This window comes from Camarhynchus parvulus, chromosome 20 (assembly GCF_901933205.1).
Source record: "Camarhynchus parvulus chromosome 20, STF_HiC, whole genome shotgun sequence".
NCBI classification, from domain to species: Eukaryota; Metazoa; Chordata; class Aves; order Passeriformes; family Thraupidae; genus Camarhynchus; species Camarhynchus parvulus.
This window is the reverse complement of record NC_044590.1, coordinates 8,999,592-9,021,082: the sequence shown is the minus strand read 5'-3', so window position 1 is coordinate 9,021,082 and position 21,491 is coordinate 8,999,592. Positions and strand designations below refer to the sequence as shown.

General features: G+C 53.4%; 2 protein-coding genes across 2 annotated transcripts in view; one reads left to right on the top strand and one right to left on the bottom strand.

Annotated features, from left to right (window-relative positions):
- Positions 1 to 9,496, top strand: part of SRC (SRC proto-oncogene, non-receptor tyrosine kinase) — a 28,529-nt gene extending 19,033 nt beyond the window's left edge. Inside the window, 9 exon segments of the mRNA XM_030963259.1 lie at positions 1,948 to 2,046; positions 2,801 to 2,904; positions 4,040 to 4,189; positions 4,453 to 4,608; positions 4,770 to 4,949; positions 5,030 to 5,106; positions 5,480 to 5,633; positions 5,748 to 5,879; positions 6,251 to 9,496. Coding sequence (XP_030819119.1) covers positions 1,948 to 2,046; positions 2,801 to 2,904; positions 4,040 to 4,189; positions 4,453 to 4,608; positions 4,770 to 4,949; positions 5,030 to 5,106; positions 5,480 to 5,633; positions 5,748 to 5,879; positions 6,251 to 6,459 — 1,261 coding nt within the window. The 3' untranslated portion in view covers positions 6,460 to 9,496.
- Positions 9,497 to 14,098: 4,602 nt separating this feature from the next.
- BLCAP (BLCAP apoptosis inducing factor) lies at positions 14,099 to 20,642 on the bottom strand. Its single transcript, XM_030963200.1, has 2 exons — positions 20,489 to 20,642; positions 14,099 to 14,509 (listed from the first exon to the last, which is right to left on the bottom strand). Exon 2 carries the CDS (start codon positions 14,422 to 14,424, stop codon positions 14,161 to 14,163), a length of 264 nt encoding a protein of 87 aa, XP_030819060.1. The 5' UTR covers positions 14,425 to 14,509; positions 20,489 to 20,642; the 3' UTR covers positions 14,099 to 14,160.
- Positions 20,643 to 21,491: the final 849 nt, after the last annotated feature.

Here is a 21,491-nt window from a genome sequence, read left to right as displayed (position 1 = left end):
CTGCACTTTGGGGACAGCCACAGACAGATGTGTGATGTCCCCTTCCTCTGGTCTCCCTGGCAGGACAGGGAGTGCCCTGGAGCTGCAGGGAGGGGACTTGGGGTCATTCCAGGAAGGGCTGGCAGGTGCTGGGCACAGTGGCCAGGGTGGCTTTGCAGGGTGGCACCAAATTTTGGCTGTCCTGACCGGGCTGGGGTTGCTCAGGGTGAGATGAGAAGCCTCCACATCACTCACCCTGCTCTGGGTCATCCTACCAATCCACCCAGTGCAGAAGGGCTCTTGTGGTACCACTTCCAGTGGGAAGAAGTCTCCTCCCAGCCAACAGGCAGCCAGCTGGGATGTGGTGGGATATTTTGGGTAAGATTGTGCAGGGAATTGTTGAAATGCTTTGTTTTGATGATGATTATTATTATTTTTTTCCCCACTGAGACATTTTTGGAATAGTTTGTTTTTGCTGAATTCCCAGCTTGCAGCCTTGCAGCCCGAGCTGGAATAAAGCCACAAGTCAAAAGCTGGGCATTTTTCAAGCAGATGTTTACTATGGTCCTGTGGGAAAGGAGCCCAACCAGCCTCCTGTCCCCTTCAGAGCCACCTCAGTAAAGATGACTGGGGCAACAGCCCTGGCTGAGGAGCACAGTGAGGTGTACTGGGGCTGGAAGAAGCTAAAATGTCATCCAGGGCTGCTGTGAGGCTGTTCCAGGGGCAGAGCCCAGCTCTGTGAGTAGGAAGAGATGCCTGGAAGGTCCCCACCATCCCCACGAAGTGACACCATCATGGGGAGCTGGGGACCAAGTCTGGGTTATCCCAGTGCTTTGAAGCATCGCTGGTTTAGCTGGGAAAAGCACAGGTCACAAGCAGCTGGTGAGTCTGAAGCAAGGATGGAGGTTTACATGTCTGCAGGGTCAGGGATGGGTCTGGATGTGGTCTGGTGATCCTTGTAGTGGTGGCTGAGGTTATTGCTGTTTTTCTGTAGCTTGTTTGTGGAGGTTGTCCTGCCAAGTTCTTGTATCCTTACGGGGCTGTTCCCACGAATCTGCACTTTTCCCGTAGCCTCGTCTCCCTTGTGGTCAGGATGAATTCAGAGGCTGTCTTTGATGGGCAAGAAGATGCAGGTGGTGGGAGGAAAAGCCCTGCTGTCCACAGGAAGGGGAAGCTGCCTCCTGCCGTGCTCTTGTTGTTCTCTATTTGTTGTCCTTTGCAGCCCCGTCCGGAGCAGGAGCTCTGGGAAGGAGGGCAGAGCACCCTCCAGCTCCTGGGGACATGCCTGGGGCCACTGTGCCCGGGGCAGGAGGGCTGGCTGGGGCTCAGCTGCAGGTTTTTGGGGACAAGGAGCCTCACTCGTGGCTGTGCAGGCACAACCCTCGCTGGGGCAGCAGGAGGCTCAGGGTCGGGCTGCAGCCTTGCAGGGGCTGTGAACGGGACACCCGGGCTGGACACATCCCACTGCATCCAGGCTGGACACCACAGACCACAAAACCTCAGCCCTGTCCTGCTGCTTTTCTGCAGCCTGTGTTTAACTAACTCCCTTGGGTTTTCCTGGTTCCTTTTTCAATTGCTGCCATCATTCTGTCGCTGCTCCATGTTTCCTGTCCCTCCCCTTGCCTGCTGCTCCCTGCTGCCAGGACCCCCGGTGCCCCCCAGCCTCCAGCCAGATACCCTTCCCATTCAGGTGGCTCTAAAGGTGTTTTGGCTTGCTGGCTGCCTTGCCTGATTCGGGTTTAAAGCATTCCATATGTGGATGGGTGGCCCCAGGAGTGAGAGCTCACCCAAACAGAGCCAGGGGCTGGCAGCAGGAGCTCTCCTGGCTGGGGTCTGGCTGTGGGGCTGGGCTGTGGGGCTGCACCTTTTCCCAGTGCTGGCTCATCCTGCCCCGCTGCCTGTGGGCGGGTGAGGGGCTGGCTGGGGGGCTCCTGGCTCCACACTGAGTGTGTTTTGGTTCTCTTGCAGGGAAGGTGACTGGTGGCTGGCTCATTCCCTCACTACAGGACAGACGGGCTACATCCCCAGTAACTATGTCGCGCCCTCAGACTCCATCCAGGCTGAAGAGTAATTGCCATCTTTTAGACAGTTAATAGACAAGTGATAGCAAACACACCCTGAGCACTCCCCCTCAACCCCTGCCCTGCTCCTGGGAGAAGCCTCCAAGCCCTCTGGGTTTTTCCTTTTTGTTAGTTTTCCCCTGTGAATGTGCAAACCAGCCTCTCTTTAAGGCCATAGTGCAGTGCTGCAGCATGCTTGCATGGTGGAGGGGTGAGTGGTGGCATAGCAGGGCTGTGGATGCTTTTGCTCTGGTTTTTGTGGAGAGCCTGGAGAAGACAAGGCTCCGGGGAGATCTCGTTGCAGCCTTCCAGCACTTAAAGGGGATTCCAAAAAAAGAGAGAGGTGTTTTACATGGGCAGAGAGGCCTGTGAAAGGACAAGGGGGAATGTTTTTAAACTAAAAGAGGAGAGATTTAGATTAGATGTTAAGAAAAAATTCTTTACCTGGTGGATGGTGAGCCACTGGCACAGGTTGCCCAGTGTGGCTGCCCCATCCCTGGCAGTGTTCAAGGCCAGTTTGGATGGGGCTTTGAGGAACCTGGTCTAGTTGAAGGTGTGGCAGGGAGGTTCCAGCCCCTCTGGCAGGGAGGCAATGCCCAGCCCAGGCTGTATGGGGATGTGACACACACTGAGGTGCCCTAGCCCAGACACAGCCCCTGCTCTCCCAAACCTGCAGTGGGTGGGCCAGGGCTGAGCCCCCTGCTGGGCAGGCAGTGGAGGGGGGTAGTGCCAGGGGCTGAGCCCCTGCCTTTGTCCTGCAGGTGGTACTTTGGGAAGATCACTCGCCGGGAGTCCGAGCGGCTGCTGCTCAACCCCGAAAACCCCCGAGGGACCTTCCTGGTGCGGGAGAGCGAGACCACGAAAGGTGAGCAGGGCTGGCCAGGAGACCCTCTCTGGGGGGTGTGAGGGTACCCTGAGTCCCCTCAGTGGCTCCTGCTGGTGCTGGTCTCCAGGGAGCCAATGCTGACATGGCCATCACATCACCAGTGACGTGCCTGTGCCAAAGGCACTGTTACACCACCGAGCCCGTGGACTGGAGGGATGTGGCACTTCTCTCCCACCACTGCCCACCCAATGAGTGCCCTTCTCAGAGGTGGTTCAGCTCATGGCAAGGTAGAAGCCAGAGGTCTCACCAACTCGGGCAAGACCACCAGGCAGGATGGTCTCTTTTCCTGTTTTGTTTTTTTGTTGTTGGTTTATTTGGCTGGGTTTTTGTACACCCCCAACTAGATGTTTTTTTTTGTTTTCTCCTGATCTCTGTATAGTGACAAAATTTTGAACACGTGCTTCCTGGGCAGCCAGGTTGAGGGAATGATGAACTTTAGTCCTTTCAAGTCTGACACTTCTGAAAGTGCAAGTTGTGATCTTTGAGGTTTCACTGCCTGAGGATGCTTCTTACCTGGTTTAGTTTGGCTCCAAATGCACCTTTGGGAAAAGCTCCTTGATATTCCTTTCTGGTTTTTATGCCTTGAACTTATCACTATTTGTTTTATTCTGATGGAAACAGCTTCTTCAAGCAGCAGAATACATCTTGCCCTCTGCTATCTGTGGCCCCAGCACCAGCACTTTGTTCTCATGTGGGCAGAGTAGAGGCAGGCTCCAGAAGCAATGCCTATGGTGGGACTTGTGCAGGAGGGAACTGTGCCCACCAGCCCCTTAGCTCCTCTCTGAGACACTGAGGAGTTGTTGGTCAGCAGCTCCCCCTAGCCTGGCTCTGCCTGCTCCTCTCCCCTTGTTAGCACATCGCATAGGATGGCTGCTGGCAGAGCTGCTGTGCAAGCAGAGGGCAGCTGGAGGCTATGATGGTGTGGCATGGCTGTAGCTGGGGGATATGTGCCATTCCTCCCTGGCACCTGGTGCCAGCTGGTGCAGCCAGGAGCTGCTCCCCGTCCTGTGCTTTTGGGTGAAGGCAGCACCTCCATGCCCAGCCCTGCAGTGGGACCCCATGGGGAGCAGCCACCCCTGGCACATCCCCTGCAGCCCCTCTGTCGTGCCCACAGGTGCCTACTGCCTCTCTGTGTCTGACTTTGACAATGCCAAGGGGCTCAACGTGAAGCACTACAAGATCCGCAAGCTGGACAGCGGCGGCTTCTACATCACCTCCCGCACCCAGTTCAACAGCCTGCAGCAGCTGGTGGCCTACTACTCCAGTGGGTAGCCATGTGGGTCCCCTGGGCTCTGGGGGGCACCCTGGGTGCTGTCTCTGCCCTTGCTGCAGGGTGGGTGCTGCTGGGAAGTCACTGCTGCACCAGGGGACACCAAAGCAGCTGTGTGGGACTGTGGTGAAAAGCTGGGGCTCAGGGCAGAGGGTGAGGGTTTGGGTCCCCAGGGTGTTCACAGGAAAGTTGTGACTAAAGACATTGCATGCCTAAGTACCCACGTGTCACCTTGCTGCTGTCCCTTCCCATGCCAGAACATGCTGATGGCCTGTGCCACCGTCTCACCAACATCTGCCCCACGTCCAAGCCCCAGACCCAAGGCCTTGCCAAGGATGCCTGGGAAATCCCCCGGGAGTCGCTGCGGCTGGAGGTCAAGCTGGGACAGGGCTGCTTCGGAGAGGTGTGGATGGGTAAGGACCATTCCCACCCTGCTGTCCCCTCCGTGTCACCCTCTGCATCCTGTCCCCAGCCATTGGCAGATGCCTGGAGCTGGTGGTGGGGTGGGGAGCAGGGGAGGGACACAGCCCCCTGCCCCGTACGTGTGTCCTGAGCAGCGTGTCCTGTGCCACAGGGACCTGGAATGGCACCACCCGGGTGGCCATCAAGACACTGAAGCCTGGCACCATGTCCCCAGAGGCCTTCCTGCAGGAGGCCCAGGTGATGAAGAAGCTCCGGCACGAGAAGCTGGTTCAGCTCTACGCTGTGGTGTCAGAGGAGCCCATTTACATTGTCACTGAGTACATGAGCAAGGGTGAGCAGGGGAGGGACACTGAAGGGACAGCTGAGGGGCCCTGCTCCTCTGGACTGCTCTCACCATGGTCTTCCTCACAGGGAGCCTCCTGGACTTCCTGAAGGGTGAGATGGGCAAGTACCTGCGGCTGCCCCAGCTCGTGGATATGGCTGCTCAGGTGGGTTTGCACATCCCTGGGCCTCCCTCATTCCTTGTGGGGGCACTGGCTGCCTGAGCCCCTCACTGGGCTGTGGTGGCTGTCACTGGTCGGGCAGCGGGGTGCTCTGCAGCCTCGCTTGGGTGGGTGCCACTGTTGGGTCTCAGCCCAGAGCAGGGTTGCACTCCTGGACCATCATTTTGCCCATTCCTGTTGCTGCCAGCTCTCCCTGGCCAGCAAACCCAAGTCTGCATGGCATTTCTTGAGCAGCTGATGTTCCCCACACCTCAGCTGGGTCCCACTGCAGGCTGTTCCCCTCAGTGGTGCCAGGCTCTCCCTGGGGACCCTCGTGTCATCCTGTCAGCCACAGTGCCCCACGTGCTGCTCCCCACAGATTGCCTCAGGCATGGCCTACGTGGAGAGGATGAACTACGTCCACCGGGACCTACGGGCAGCCAACATCCTGGTGGGGGAGAACCTGGTGTGCAAAGTGGCTGATTTTGGCTTGGCACGACTCATCGAGGACAACGAGTACACGGCTCGGCAAGGTGCGTGCCCAGGGCTGCTGGCACCAGAGCAATGGCCACTGGTCCCACGGTGTGTTTGCCTGGAGCCAGCACGGGGGCCCTGGAGGCACCCCCTCACCCTGCCTCTCCATCCAGGTGCAAAGTTCCCCATCAAGTGGACGGCCCCTGAAGCAGCTCTGTACGGCAGGTTTACCATCAAGTCAGACGTCTGGTCCTTTGGCATCCTCCTGACCGAGCTGACCACCAAGGGCAGAGTGCCATACCCAGGTGAGGGCTGGCACTTGCTGGCAGAGGCCCTGTCCCCTTTGTGGTGCCCAACACCAGCTGTCCGTGCCCAGTGCTTGCCCCTGAGCTGCCTCTTCCCAGGTTGGATTCTGCCCCATGGGGTGAGCAGATATTGGCCAGGATGCAGCATCCCAGCCACCCTGTCCCACTCTCGTCTGGTGACAGGACCAAGTGCTGCTAGGCCTGGGGTTCTTCTCTCCCTGGGTCACAGGGATTGCCCCTAAGGCAGGTCCTGGCACAGCACCCTTGGTGTCCCTCAGGGACAGGCAGGGTGCAGGCCTGGCTGTGATCAGGGGCAGGCAGGGTGCAGGCCTGGCTCTGACCAGTGCCATGTCTCCTCTGGCTGCACACAGGGATGGTGAACAGGGAGGTGCTGGACCAGGTGGAGCGGGGGTACCGTATGCCCTGCCCGCCCGAGTGCCCCGAGTCCCTGCACGACCTCATGTGCCAGTGCTGGCGGAAGGACCCGGAGGAGAGACCCACCTTCGAGTACCTGCAGGCTTTCCTGGAGGACTACTTCACCTCAACAGAGCCCCAGTACCAGCCTGGAGAGAACCTATAGACACGGGGCTCCTCCTGGCACCAGGGACACTGCTGTCCCCAGCGCGGGGCGCCGAGGGTTGGCCTCCCCAGCGAGGGGCTGTGTTTGTGGAGCAGCCCTGGAGCAGGACAGGGCACTGTGTCCAGATGCAGCCAGGGGAGCCCCTGGGTTCCCCCATCGCTCATTAAGACTCGTGGCCCGTGTTTAACGAAGCGGCGCTGTTCTGCTGGCGAGAGGAGCCTGTGGGCACCAACAGAGCCAGCTCAGGAGGGCAAGCAGAGCATCTCCTGCCAAGAGACTTGGGTTTTGGGAGACTTTCCCCCTCACAGCTGTGGGGTGAGCCAGGAGGATTTGAGGGACAGCATCACCCCACCTCAGACACACGGTCCCAGTCTCCTGCAACCCCTCTCTAAATCAGCACAAATTTCCCTGCCCCTTCACCCTCCCCACTATCTTCCTCTTGGGTCCCACTCTCCCAAGGGTGCTGGCAGAGATGTTTTGCCACAGGGATGTCGCAATTCCAGGCTGGCTTGAATGGGGTGATGTGCCAGGGTGGTGGTGGTGGCATGGGATGAGAGCAGAACTCTGGTGGTCCCTCTGGCCTCACCATAACCTTAAGGGCTGGTGGGTTCTGCGACTCTGAAATGTGACAGCTCCAGGCTCTGGTGACCAACACTGTCCCATTGGAGCACCCAAGCACACGATCAAATCTTCTTCAGCTATGTCTGTTCCCCCAAGGGACACATCTTGCCTCTTTGGGGAGCAGGACTGGGGATTCCAGCAGAGCCCTCACCCTGCTGTGCTTTGTCCCTCCACATGCTCCAGGTCTTCCAGCCAGACCCTTGGGAAGTACCCCCACAGCCACCTTCCCCAGCTCTGCCACCAGCTTTCCCACCAGCAGAGTCCCCTGGGCTGGCCCTGCCACAAATCCAGTGCCACTGTGGTGCTTGGGTGCATGGCCCATGTAGTGTTCTGGGTGTGGGAATGTTTTGGAGGAAGTACTCGACTTTCACAGATGGTTTTGTCCACCTGGTGTGTTTTTAGCTGCCTTCCCTCTACCCACTGTGTCTCAGCTTCCAGGCAGCAGTCCCATGCAGCATCCCCAGCCACATCCCCCATCTGGAAGTGCTGTGCCACATTTGCATCCTCATCTCCCCTCTGCTCGCTCCCAAAGGCCTCAGCCATGTCTCAGCTGTGGGTATTCCTGCCCAGCTTTGTCTCACACACACACCCTGTGGGGCTGATCCCTGGTGTAGGCAGGCAAGGCTCATCCCCTGCCCTCTCCCACCCAGCACCTGCTTGTACATAACCCTTGAGTGGTCCCTGCACCGTCCCAGACCTTGACTTCATTGCATGTGTCAGTTTTCCCTGTCCTGTGGCTGTACCCTGCTGGAAAGCCTTCACCATGGTGGTTCACAAAGCTTCACTCCTTCACCTCCTGGGTCCCAGAGACCCTTGCTCAGAGAGACCTGGGGGTCTTCAGATGCTCTCCTGGAGCACAAAGGGTTGGGGAATTGGGGGATGCTGTGGGGCAGGGGTGCTGGAGGGAAGGACCTGGAGAGGGGAGCCAGTGGCTGTGTCTTCCTCTCACTCCTCAGGCTTTCTGTGCCTCCCCATCACCTTTGGGATGGTGTTTGCCTCTGGCCCAGCCTCCTTGCAGGCAGCAGACCCAACCCACCCCCCCAGCCCCTGCCATGGTGCCAGTATCCTACAAAAGCTGGGTGGGAGCCAAGCATGGGCAGGATGTGGCCAAAACCCCTGCCCCAGGTCTCCACCAGAGCAGGACCCAGGCAAGCCACTGCCTCACTCACTCACTCCCTCCCACAGTGCCCTGGTGTGGTTTGACCCAACCACTTATTTATGAACCAAGTACATGGTTGGTTGTTTGGTGGCTCCTTTTTTAATAGTAAAACTTTTAAAATCAGTTTGAACAGACTCTTCAGCAGTATGGAGAGGACATGCTAGCTTGAAGAGCAGCAGCTGGATAATGAATTTTTTTAAAACAATTTTGGGAGTTGGAGCCTTTTCTCCCCTGTTCCTTTCCTAGCAGGTTTGCTGTGTTGGCATTTCTGCATTTGGGTAGGGACTCCCCAAACCTCAGTGTTCTGGGTCTTCCCATGTTTGCAGCCTTTTGGGATGGGCAGCTGCCACAGATACCCTGTCCCATGGTAGCTGTTCCAAGGGGTGGCTTGTGCCATAGCTCTGCCTGAATTACACAAATCCCTATCCCTGGGAGAAACCTTTTACTGCTGTAACATGTAGAAGCCAGTTTTGGTCTGGAAGCTGGGAAGAGAGAAGGCAAGCACATGCTCTAAGGTTTGTTTGTTGGGCACATGCAGGGCCTTGCATGCAGCAGGACAGGAAGGCCAGTGCAGCCTCTGGCTCTTCCCAGAGGGCAGCAGGTGCAAGGAGCCCCCCAGGATGGCTGAATTCCCTCAGGCTTTCAGCAAGATCTGGTGAAGGAGATGTGCTGGGGACACTTCAGGGCAGAGGGCAGTAAGGCAGTCCCAGAGAAGCCCTCCTCCACGGGGCTGTGTGTCCACATGTCCGTGTGTCCATCCATGTTCTGTGAGGTGCTTGTGGTGGGACCAGGTGTCACCAGACTCACCACCACAGCCAGCATGACCTGGGAATGCAGAGCTTCCCCTCCATCATTCTGTCTGCCAATTTACTTTTTAAGCCAATAAACTCCAGAGGGGAGCCCGCACCTAAGGATGCTCTTTGGCTTCCTGGGGTCCATAAAACCCTACAAGTCATTCTCCTCTGCTGTTACCATTTTTTACACAGTCTTTTGTAAGACCTCCAACTGACTATGCAGAGAATGTGTGGATCTGTGTCTCTCTCCCCAGCCCCCCTCACTTCCTCACTTGCCTTTTTTGGTGTCTCAGTAAAATATTTAGCTTTTTTTTTTTTTTTTTTGGATAATAATACAACTTTGGAAAAAAACCTGAAAAGGTCCAGCTTTTTGGGTGGTGGGGGGGTGGAGATGCTTTGAAACTCTAACGTTGATGTAAATACTTTGCTATTTGATAATTAAATACAAACAGACCTCACAAAACAGAAGTGTAGCTTGTGTATGAGGAGATGGTTGCTGGGGGAGGCCAGGGTGTTGCTGTCCAGCCTGACCTCTGGGGAGGTGCAGAGAACTGAGGTGCTTTGTGTGCAGGGGATGAGGGGATTGGATTCAGAACTTTCAAGCCCTGCCTATGGCACTGTTTGCATCCTCCTCTCCCTGTGTTGTCCTCAGCCTCGGTGGCAGCTGAAACATCTTAAGAGGGCATTGGGGTGGGGCTGTGGCTGCCCCTGAGCAGCTCTAGTGAGGAGGCAGGGGTCCTGTGCTGTGCCATTTGTGTTTGCTGTGGGCTCTAAAATGGCGAGGATGAGTTGTTGTTTGACTCGAGCATCCACTGCACTTACCCAAAGCTCAGTGGTAGCACTCCCCAGGAACGTGGATCCTGGCTCCCACAGAATAAATGCTTTTGAGTACACAGGGTCAGCCCTGAGCTGCAAATCCCGAGTTGTGCTGAGGGTCTGGGGTCTCTCCCACAGCCTAAATACAGCAGAAGGTCTCCTGGGGCAGGAGCAGGGTGCTGTAGTTAAAGGGTTGGTACACAGCAGGACTGTCCCCCTTTGTCAAGCTCTCCGGTTTTGCTGGCAGTGCCACCAGAGCTCCCACAGTGCCTGTTACTCGCTGGTAACAAGGGGTGGACAGGAGGCTGCCAGCATGTGCTCACTCAGAGGACACAGCCTGTTGTCACTTGGATCTCATCCCCTCCAGCAGCAGGTCTGGGTGGCACCTGAGCCATCTGTCCTCCCTTGCCCTACTACCAGAGGATTTGCCTTTGCTGGAAGAGTAGCAAAACCCTCTTGCCAAGGGGTAATCTTCAGGCTCTGGGGGGAGGGCTGGAGTCCTTACCTGACTGTAGCTTACCTCCCACGGCTGGGAAACCAGCTGGTGGCAGAGAAAAGCTGCAGGGCAGGGCTACTGTGACCCTGAGCAATGTTTGTGTCTGCCTGGTTCAGGAGATTGGCTGGACCAGCCTGAGTGACAGCATGAGGGGACAAGTCTGCTGCTATTGTCAGTGGGACTCTGCCTCCAGACTTGGCTGCCTCCCTGAGGCCTCTGGTGGGTGCTTCCAGCCCTAATGGCTCCTCCATGGGATCAGCCTCTTTCCTCTGGCTGCTGCTGTTTGTAAGGCCACGTTGTGGGCTTGTCTCAGGGTGAACAGGAAGAGAATCCAGGCAGGAGGCACTAATCACCCAGCAAGATCCCTGGCTGAGAGGCAGATGCTGGGAGAGCAGGCTGATTCCTACCTGCACCCCAAGCACTGCTGGGGAGCTCAACTGCCAAGGATCAGACCCTAAGATGATGCACTGCCATGGATATCAGCCAGATCTAAAGCTTCAAAAAAAAAAAAAAAGCCTTGTGGTATTCCAGCTGTTCATCCTGGGGATGCTCCCTCTCTCTGAGAAGGGTTGAGAAGGAGTATGAAAAGCCCCTGGGCCCTAAGGGTCTACTCACGAGTCCAAGGACTGCCTGAGCCAAGCTGCATCTCTGTTTCTAAGGATTGGAACCTGGGCTGGCTTTTGTTTTGGTTTTTTTTTCCCTTATTGACCCTGCTGTGTCACTGATCTGTTATGTGACCTAGAAAAGAAAATGATCTCTCCCTCATACGGAGAGACAAAGGAACAGCTTAAGGCTCCAGTTCCTGTATCCAGGGAGCATCAGGCAGATGGACACTCTGTAATTCAGCAAGGTGATGACACTCACTCCATGCCAAAGTGTCAAGTGACACTTGTGGGCAGTGTCCAGGCTCAGTGGGCCGGGCACAGGAGTGGTTGTGCTCTAAATCCCACTGCTTTGAGCCACTGGTGCAGCTGTCCAGCTGCGTGTCCCCACACAGAGACCCTGTGGTGCCCCAGCATACCCAGGGACAGAGCCACCCCACTGTTCTTCTGGCAGAGAAGGGCAGGACATCTCGTGTGAGCATTTTTCCACGGAGCTGGCAAATGCCTGGCTGAGCTCTCTGGCTGTGTCTGCCCAGGCTCAGCCCCATCTGTGGTGCACAGGCAGGGAAGCTGTGATGCTGCTTCTCAGAAGCCATCGGGTTTGACCTGTTCTGCAGTCACAGGCTTGTTTTTCACAGTCTCTTTATGGAGAAGGATGAAGCAGGCATTAGCATGGGATGTGAGACTTGGTTGGGTTCCTCCTTCTGCCCGAGGCTTTCTGTCTGACCATGACGAAGTTGCTTTACTTTTCTATCTTTACAATGAAGATGGTATCTCAGGCCCTAAGGGAGGGTAAGAGAGTGTGCTGGAGAGTGCTGTGTGCACATCAAAGAGTGCTCCTTCTCTGCAGTAGGGGTGGGAAGCTTCTTACCCCACTGAAAGCTGTCCTTGCAGCCTCCCTCTTTTGAAGTGCTTTTTTTGAGCTGGGTTTCATACAAGGCAAGAGCCTGCAGCTGTACCTTGTCTTGAACCCCACATACAAAGCCAGGCCTTGCTCTCATTCAAAGCACAGTCTGGCTTGGTGGCTAGCATTTATTTAAATTGCTGTAAAGTGCAACTCGGCTAGTGAGCAACAGAAGTGCTCTCTTGACAGAACAGAGTGCATTAGCTTAAATACACTAAAACTTACAAGTTGCTCAGAGCACAGCTGTGCCATGGCCTGCAATGAGTGCCCTCCCCTCTCCTTTCCATTTGTTATTTATGCCTGAGTTGATGTAACAGCTACTGGGACTTCCCTCAGCCTGACAGGTGACAGAGCTGTCACATCTATTTTTGATGTGGCACATGCTTTTCTTTAATCATGTAAACAATAAATATGCCCTGAACTCTTTCTAACTTGGACCTGGGTCTTCAGAGAATGGATAAAGCCAAGCCTGTTTCAGCTCCAGCAACACAGCTCCACACCCTTTAACACTCTCAGGTGCTCCTGGGTGCTGTTGGACCCCATAGTCTGCATGGCCAAGGCTGGGCAAGGGCTCACAGCAGCACATGTGTCCCCCTAGATGGCTGGTGACAGTTGGGCTGCCCTGAGCAGAGGGACAGGCTGGGGTGATGTGGTGTCATGGCATGGGCTTACACCACGTGGGCACCCAGCAGACACTTTTACTGTTGCTGGGGATTAGTGGCTTCCAGGACACAGCTCAGGGGTTTAATTTCCTAAGCAGCAAGAAAAAGGGGAATCTGTCACGTAAGTATAGAAACACAGAGGACACAGGAGTGCTTCTGATTGTGAGATCAGTCTGGTTAGGGATTGCCAGTCTGGCTCCCAGTCTGCCCAAACAATCAAGAAGAGTCAGTACTGGGAGCTACAGGGCAAACAGGCTATGCCTCTTGCGGGGGACTGCTGGGGATTGCTGTGCTGGGAACAGAACAATGCAGGGACACGTGACTGCTGGGCTAAGGCATCCACAATGAGTAGCCAATGTATCATGCTGGGCAGGAGGCCATAGACCAAAGTTTATAAAGCTTTATTAAACATTTTGAACAGCTGTGCAATGAACAAACAATACTCTGGAAGTTTCACAACCTCATAGCTTGAACTGCCTCAGGACAGCAACAGCCACTTCTGCTGCTCTCCACCAGAAGACTGAAAGAAAGACAAACAGATGGCAAAGGGGAGGAAAACCTTCAAAGTTTAGAGGTGTTTTGTGCCAACCTCTAAGGCTTCTCACAAACCAACCTCTGCCCCAGGCTGTAGGCCTGACCCACCATCACTTTGGATTCTTGACATCCTTCTGCCAGGGAAGCTGGAGACACCAGGCATTTTTCCAGCCTCTGCCCTTCTCTAGTCAGTAGCACCAGCACCTTCTGTCACCTCTGGCCCAAAACCATTATCTCTGAAAATGGCTGAAGCATTTACTGCTTCAAGCCATGCCTCCACCTAATGGATCCTCTCCTGCCCTGCCCACACCCAGCCTTTTGGGCTAGCATGAGTTCTGTAGGGTAAAGTTCACAGTGGCTTCCAAAACCCTGTGTCTTGCAGCATGCTGGTTCTTTCTCCCAATGGTCAATACCTTGGTAAACCCAGGACATGGAGGAGGAGGGGAAGAGAGAGTCTCTACTGCCTGTCAGGCTTTATAAAAGCAGCAGCATTACTGAGGCTTTCAGGCTGGGATCTCAGAGCAGAGTTCAGAAAGCACTTGGGCAGTGCACACATCTCTTTGGCAGGCTGAGCAGGAGGAGATGACTCAACTGCCTCTGGCTCCAGCAGCTTTTGGCCAAGTCCATTTGTGAGCTGTTGCACTCGCCCTTGATCAGCAAGGTGGGAAGGCTGGCTCCCCACAAAGAGAGACTGAGAGAATCTTGTAGCTATTCAAGCAGGATCAGTGGGCCAAGAGCCCTGAGTTAGACCACCATGGCCTAATGCAGACAAGTGACACACAACTCCAGCACTCCCAGCTGGGCAGGGGCCAGCAGCTTAGGCTTCCAGCAGTTCTCAGTTGAGAGGGCTGGTGTCTGCTCCCGGTGATACGGGAAAGAAAAAGAAAGACTTCTGCTCCTAAAAAAGCAGGTGGTGCTGCCAGAGTTCACACAGTAAACGAGTCGATTTCACAGGCAGAGTGGGAAGAATTTGCCACTCCAGTCCACGCACAGTTACAGGAAATAGGTTGTCCTTACTCCAGTCCCACACCCAACACCCCCCTCCTCCCCAGGCCCACCCCTTTTTTAAAAAGCAAAACAAGAGCCCTCAGCAGACTGGAAGATTATGATTTTCTAGGTGCCCACTATGCTGGGATCGTGAGCTGATTCCGGTAACTGGGATCCTGTGCAGTGATACAAGAAGCAGTTCCCCCAGCAGCTGTAGCAGATGAGGAATAGAGCTGCCAGGAAGACCAAGGCACAAATTGTGCAAGGTTTCCGTTCCAGGAGAAAACTCAGCAGGTAGAATCCCATGAACATCGAGTGACTGAACCACAATGCTGGGTTGAGGGGCTTGGGTATGAGCAGGACAGGTAGCAACCACTGAAGGCAGTACATGGTGGCTGGCTGGGGCCTCGTGGGCAGTAGCAGTCAGATGTGCTCCAGAACAGGCTCCAGCAACTCCTCCGGAGGGCAGGCTGCTCTGTAGGGAGAAGGAAATGTCAGACTCTCGGAATGCAGGGAAAAAAATTAACTGACATTCTTCTAAAGCTTCATTTACTCCCAAGCATCATATGCTGATGGTTGAACTCCCAGTACTAAATTCTGGTGTGTTTTGGAGCTGGTGAAAAGCTTTCTGAACCACTCAGCTGGGGACAGGGTCAGTTAATGCTGGTATAGAAGTGCATCCTGTGTGCTCTGTTCCTCAGGCCTTTATCCAGGCTAACAAGTGAGACCCTTTTAGCACAGTGCTGGATAGAAAGGGAGAGGTGGAAATGGGAAACAAGCTGCCACAGCCTTCCCTACACACAAGACAGTGCAAAGGCTGGAATGATGATATAAAGAAATGCAATTGAAGGGTAATCATTATTTGGTGCTACAGAGAAGTGTTAAGGAATTCACAATTCCTTAGTGTAAGGAATTGTTCTGCACACAAACAATAAAGTGTTCCAGCAGGACAGCACCAGACCAGCTACACATCAAGGTACCCAGGAAAGCCCTAGCAGTGTCCAGGCTGTAAAACAAAGGGGAGGACAGTCCCAGCTTAAAGATTTATAATCCTTGCTAAACAGCTTCATCAGATAAGATGAAGTATGTGAATAGATCAAACCAGGGGACAGGCTCAGAATGGCAATTTCCATTAAGTGCTGTAAACACAGGATTTCCTCACTTGGATTATTATAAAACCCTCTGGAAACTGGGCTTTAAGGGCTTTCCTAGGCAGGGATGGCAGCATGCTGCAAGTCCAGAAAACCTGCTCCTACCTTTAGCAACCACCTCAATGACATTTAATGTGTGCTTTTGTTTTTTCCTTTGAAGCACTACAAACCCCTTCAAGAATTTCAAACAGCTTTAAAAACAATAAATGCCTCACCCCCACCAAGAAGAGTCTGGTGGGGACAGCTCCTTGCAGAAAGCTTTGTATGTGCAATTACTCAATGGAGCAGTGATCCCTCAGAAGGATGAAGGGCTCAGCCGAGCCTGTCAGGATTACAGCTGGGGGGTGGGAAGGTTAGTAGGATGAAGGAGTGAGAATGTAAACAAACAGCACATTCCACTGGCTCCTGTTGGCAGGAGAAGGGATTTCCTGGCAAAGGGAGGGAGAATGAGGGATTGCAGGGAAAAGCCAAGAGAAAACCACAAAGGTTCTCTTCCAAAAGAACTCTGAGGTCTGACTTGTCTCACAGGTAGGAATGGGCTCTGCTGTCAGCAGCAGGAAACGCTGCCATCCTGAGCAGCACCATCTATTTTACTTTAATGTCAGTAAGAAAATGCAGGCCAACATCTCCACCAGCACAAACATTATGTGGGGAAAGTACATTGTGCTGGTGCTCCTGCAAGGGAGTGCTCTCCAGCAGAGAGAGCAGCTGGAGTTCAATTAGTAAAACTAAGCTACAGTTCAGTAGCAAAAGAGTAAGGAAAAAGTTACTTTATGCTGCAGTACAGATAAAGCCAAGTAACAGGAATAAAGCTCCCAGTGTTAGTCCTGTTTTAGGCAGGTCACTCACTTGCATCTTTAAGGGCAATTCTAGTCCCAAGCCTTTTCCCCCATCTGTAAACTGGAATTAGCTATTACTCATTTCATAACAAAGCATGCTGTCTGCTTGCCTTTGTGAATTGCTCAGATGTCTCTGGAGTAAACAATACCACAGAAGTACTACAGAACTTTTTTCCAAGGGGAAGAATGGTGAGAAAAAAAATCTAACAACAAATATTTGAACAGGAAGGTAATCAAACCCCATCACCCAACTTTTCAGTTCAGACTGCATTGAATGCAGTAAAGTTTTACTAAATCAATGATCTGCAGCTGCTTTAATCCTCCTGAAATGTTCCCTTCTTGAAGTTTCCTGCATTTTTTTTTCTCACAAGTGCTCCAAACATCAAGCATTAAAAATCAGTGCCTAAACACCATGTTATGTTTTTACCAGATCCAGCCCTAAGCTGCATCAGCTTGACTTCTGTGGCAATTTGTGTGAGCTGTTCTCAAAACTTCAGTTTAAAGTGCTTACTTTGCTTCAGGTTTTCTGTCTCCAGAGTAAAGAAATGGGTAAAGAATGTGTCTGTTAAGTAGCACAAGGCTGAAACAAAGAACTAGAATTTTTCAGTACTAATGTCACAAATCTCTCAGCTTTTATAGGGTCATATGTCACTATTGAGCCTTTAGCCCCAAACTTTACAGCTGACTACAGTAAGAAAATTATTATAATTTGTGTTGTAGCTACACTTTGTACTTCATGGTCTGGCCTCCTCACTCCTACAATGCTCTTAACAACAACATTCTAAATACTGAGTTAATTTTAAGTGTCTAAGCTTTACTTAAGCAGTTCCTATAAACACAAAGCCATCTCACAACAAGTTACTCATTTTTAAATATCAGTATTTCCTGCAAGAACCAGTTGCTTGTAGCAATCAATGCAACCACTGCAGAATAAAGAACCATTTAATAGCAGTTATTCTTACTATGAGGTTTCAATGCCAATGCTCTTCAACCTGCAAACCTCTTGGATTTCTGCCAAATGCAGCCATTCAAACAGCTGCTCTTTGTATCTGTACTCACTTTGCTTTTATTCTCAGGAGTCCCTTCACTACCAACCAGTTGAAGGCTGAGGGCCCTCTGCTGTATCCCACAGCTGATCCTAGACCAAGTACTTACTACAGGAGGCTGCTACAGCTCTGTCTCCCTCAAGGGACTTTCCACCAGTAAGATATGTGCTCTTCACTAGAGATTCTCTGTACAGCTGGCACTGAGACTGAGTTCTCTTTACACTCTATTGATCCAAGAGAAACAGCACCTCCTGTTATCAGCTCTTCACTGAGCAGGGAACATTCTCCTTCATGCCCAGGACAGGCAGATCCTTCTGGAAGCCACAACAATATTTGGTTTTGCATGGGTTCTCAAGCAAGGTGAAATTTGCAAATTAAAGATTCCTACCTTGTTGTCTTTGTCCCCTTCTCACAACCCAAGCCAAAGATTACCATGTTCCAGAGCAAATAATAACCTGTCACCCAACAGGACTGGTTTCACAACTGCATCCTGTTTTCCCTCAGCCAGCTGCTCTTGTTTCTCCCCTGCCTGACTCACCTCTTGCCTCAGCCAGCCCCGTGTCCCACTATCCCCAAACCTGCCCCTGTGCTGCTCCTCATGTCACCTGATTTGGTGGCCACTCATGTTTACCTGACAGCTCCTTCCCACTTCCTCCTTTCACCCCTCCACAGCTCTTGGAGCCACTTGAACTCACTTCAGACCCCTCAGCAGCACAGCTGGTGATGCTCCCACTGTGTCCCAGTCTGATCTCCACGTGCTGCCAGAGCCTCTCCTGTCAGTTCCTGCAGGCAGAGGAGCAGCCAGGGGAGGTTCCCTGCACACCTCCTTAATAAGCAAGCACCAGCAATTTTCCACATGCTTATTAGCTGGCTTCCATTGCACTGCCAGCCCTCCCTTCTGTCATCTTCCCTCCCAAAAACATTCAGGTCCTACTGATGTGTGTTTGTGCGGAGGATTTTGGAATTCCAGTGCAAAGGCAGCAGCAGACCTTTCCCAAGCAGAAACAAAATCTCAATTATGACAGGTCTAGAGTGAGTAGCACAGAGCACTGCTTTGCAATGGATCAGTCACGTTTTGGAATAAATCCATGTGAGGAGCTAGCAAGCTGTTCCTTCATATTCTACACACTAACTCAGCAATTAACACACGGAGAGGTGTTCCTACACCACGGGTTTGGCACATCAGTATGTCAATACCAAGTCTGTACCTTTCTCAAGAACATTTGAATTCTTTAACAGTCCATTTACCCTGCAAGGGGAGAATAATCAGCCAGCTTTCCCTAAGCACTTCAAGGGTGAGCTTGTTCAGCCCTTACAAAGGCAGCCTTTAAGCCAGTGCTGTCCACACAGAACCCCCCAGCAGATGCTACAGAAAGAGTCTCCCAGGCTGAGAGCTGGAAGGTCTGCAGTAAAACACTTGAGTAACCTTTTTATTGGGGCGTGCTGGGTTCATCCTCCCCCTTTCCCAAAAGCTGAAATCTCTGCTTGTGATGAAAAGCCACACTGGTTAGATAAAAGTCTCTCAAGTTATCCAGTGCACATAAACTGAAGAAAGGCTCAGGGATGTGTTTCTTACCTACAATGCTCACCTGTCTGCTTGGAATTGTTTTAATCTAAAACCCTGTCACAAATACCAACTGATGTGTGTGGGCAGTGCTTCACACTGCCAGCGTGTGCTCAGAACCAACTCAAATGTCACACAGCACCCAAAACAGCTGCTGAAAAATACACAACAGCTAAAGCACTGGGACAAAAAGAGAGCTGAAGAACTATCAAGTGACAAGTTTGAAGAGTTCAGCTAAGAAAAGCAACAGCAGACCAGCTTCCCAGATGCCAACCCTCTGTCGTAAACCCAAGAACCATAACTGCTCAAACTTTAAGACCTATTTGCAGCAGGGATTAACTTCTCTAGGGTTTTTTTTAGCCTTGCCACTATTATTTCAATTTTTTTTATAGCTTTATCTGCTGGTATGACTCAGCTGGAAAGAGTGAGTCTATACTTTTTGGCAAAGGCCTTACCCTAGTCTTGGATCATGCCTTGGACACTTTGTGTAGAGTCAGAAATGGTGCAATATAATCACAACAGCTTCCAAAAAGAGCTTTACTAACCAAGCCTTGGGGTTAGTATTCTGATTTCTCAAGCTAGACACAAGCCAAAGCAACCCACTTGGTGAAAAGTGGAGGCTCTCTGTTGAGCCACTCTTGTCACCACTTCCAAAGCTGCCCTCAGAGCTTCATTCCTGTGGGGAATGGATGAGCTTTTGTCCAGGGGCACTGCTCACTCCATCTGGACTGCAATGCCCTCACAGCACCAGGGTGAATCCTTCTCCACCCATGAGCAGGAAGGCAGAGGAGAGATCCAAACTAAAACTAATTGTTTTTCTCAGAGAGCTTGAAATGGGCCTGGAAATCATCAGGAATCAGAGGAGCAGAAGCTCTTAAGTCAGCCAGCTCTGTGATGGGAAGAGACGTCAGCAGTCACAGCTGTCATCTGAAGTATTAGTACTTGCATTTGTACCAATTCATTAATTTTCAGAGGTCCTCATTCCCACCTTCTGCCTCTGTTTAACTGCCAAAGACCACAACTTCCAGGCCCATTCCAAGTTCCCTGAGAAAAGTAGTTTTAATTTGGACCTCTTTTCTACCTTTTGTGCCTTCAGCAGGCTTCAGAGGTCCAAATACAGCCTGATAAGGGTGAGTTTTCTGCATCACAGATGAGGAAAGGCAAAAATGCTGTTTGGGCAGCTATGAGGAGTTATCTCCTACAGTTTGGAAAGACAAAGGTTACTGCACTATGACAGTACTTGCAGGGTCCATTGAAATGTTTCAGCACCAGAGAAGTATGGGAGAGTTCAGCATCATGTGGACTGCATTTAAGAGCTTGTTTTTCCTCTTCTCTTGCACTTGCATGTCTGGGATATCATGAGCAATGTTGGTATGACAGCACAGCTTGTAAACTCACTTCGTATCTGGCTCAAAGCATGTATGGGTGCTCGGGGAGGGTGCCTGGCTAGGCACAACAGTCTGTATTCACAGACTATCACAGAATACCCCGGGATGGAAGGGACCCACAGGGCCCATCCCTGTCCAGCTACCTGGACAAAAGCTTGTCAGAGCATTGTGCTGCCCTGGGGAGAAACGGGCCCGGCTTTCCTTTCAGAAGGCGCTAACGAGAGCTAGACAGGTTCGCGGCCGAGAGCAGCAGGAAGGGAGGGGGGGCACACACAGTGCTGTTATTTCCATGCTGGCACCGAGCTCAGGGTCGGTTGAAGCCTTTTCCATCCCGGCGCACTCAGGGCTACGAGCGCGGGGCTCCTCGGCGGGGACAAACCTTCCCACTTTCCCCCGGCCGACCCCCGGAGCTCGCAGCGATGCCCCGCTCCACCAGCCCCGCCGCTGGGCCCCGGCCCGTACTCACCGCCTCACGCCGCCATCCCGGGGCCGCCCTGAGGAAGGAGGGAGAGGCCTGCCAGGCCTCTCCAGGCGGCCGGGCGGCTGTCCCCGGGAGCGGGGCTGTCCCCGGGAGCGCTGCCGGCCGCGGGGCGCTGCTGCCGCTGCTGCTCGGCCGGCGGGGCGGGGGCGCGGGCAGCGGCCGCTCCTCAGGCGGGTCCGGGCAGCCCCGCGCGGCGGCTGCTGCGCCTGCGCCGACGGCGCTGCGCCTGCGCACGGCGGGGCGGCGCTGGGAGCCGGCCGCGGCCGGATTCGCGTTTTGTGAAAAGATTTTTGTGTTTGTGGGTTCTTATAATGAGCTATGCTTGGGCTGTTCGGCCTGGGGAAGAGGAGGCTGTGGGGGAGAGCTCAGCGCTGCTTGTAGCCTCCTCACGAGGGGTGGCTCCGGTCCTCAGCGCTGCTTACAGCTTCCTCATGAGGGGCAGCTGCGATCTCTTGGCTGTCATGAGCAGTGACAGGAGCCGGGGGAATGGCCTGAAGCTGGGTCAGGGCAGGGTTAGGCTGGATATTAGGAAAGGATTTTCACCCTGAGGGTGGTCGGGCACTGGAACAGGCTCCCCAGGGCAGTGGTCATAGCCCTGAGCCTGCCTGAGTTCTAGAAGCGTTTGGACACCGCTCTCAGGCACAGGGTGGGATTCCTGGGGTGTCCTGTGCAGGGCCAGGAGTTGGACTTGAGGACCCTCGTGGGTCCCTTCCAACTCAGCATATTCCGTGGTTATTATTCAATTGTGTTTGCATGCTCCATTGCACCTTGTGCAGTGCTGCCTCAGAAGCACGGAGGACAGCAGGGCTGGGCAGGGACCTCTGCAGGCCATCCGTCCAGACCATCCCTCCAGACCATCCCTCCAGGCCATCCCTCCAGACCATCCCTCCAGACCATCCCTCCAGCCCCCTGCCCCACTGGGTCCCCTCGAGCACAGTGCTCTGGATCATCATGTCCAGGGGCACGGGAATATCTCAGTGCAGTCTGT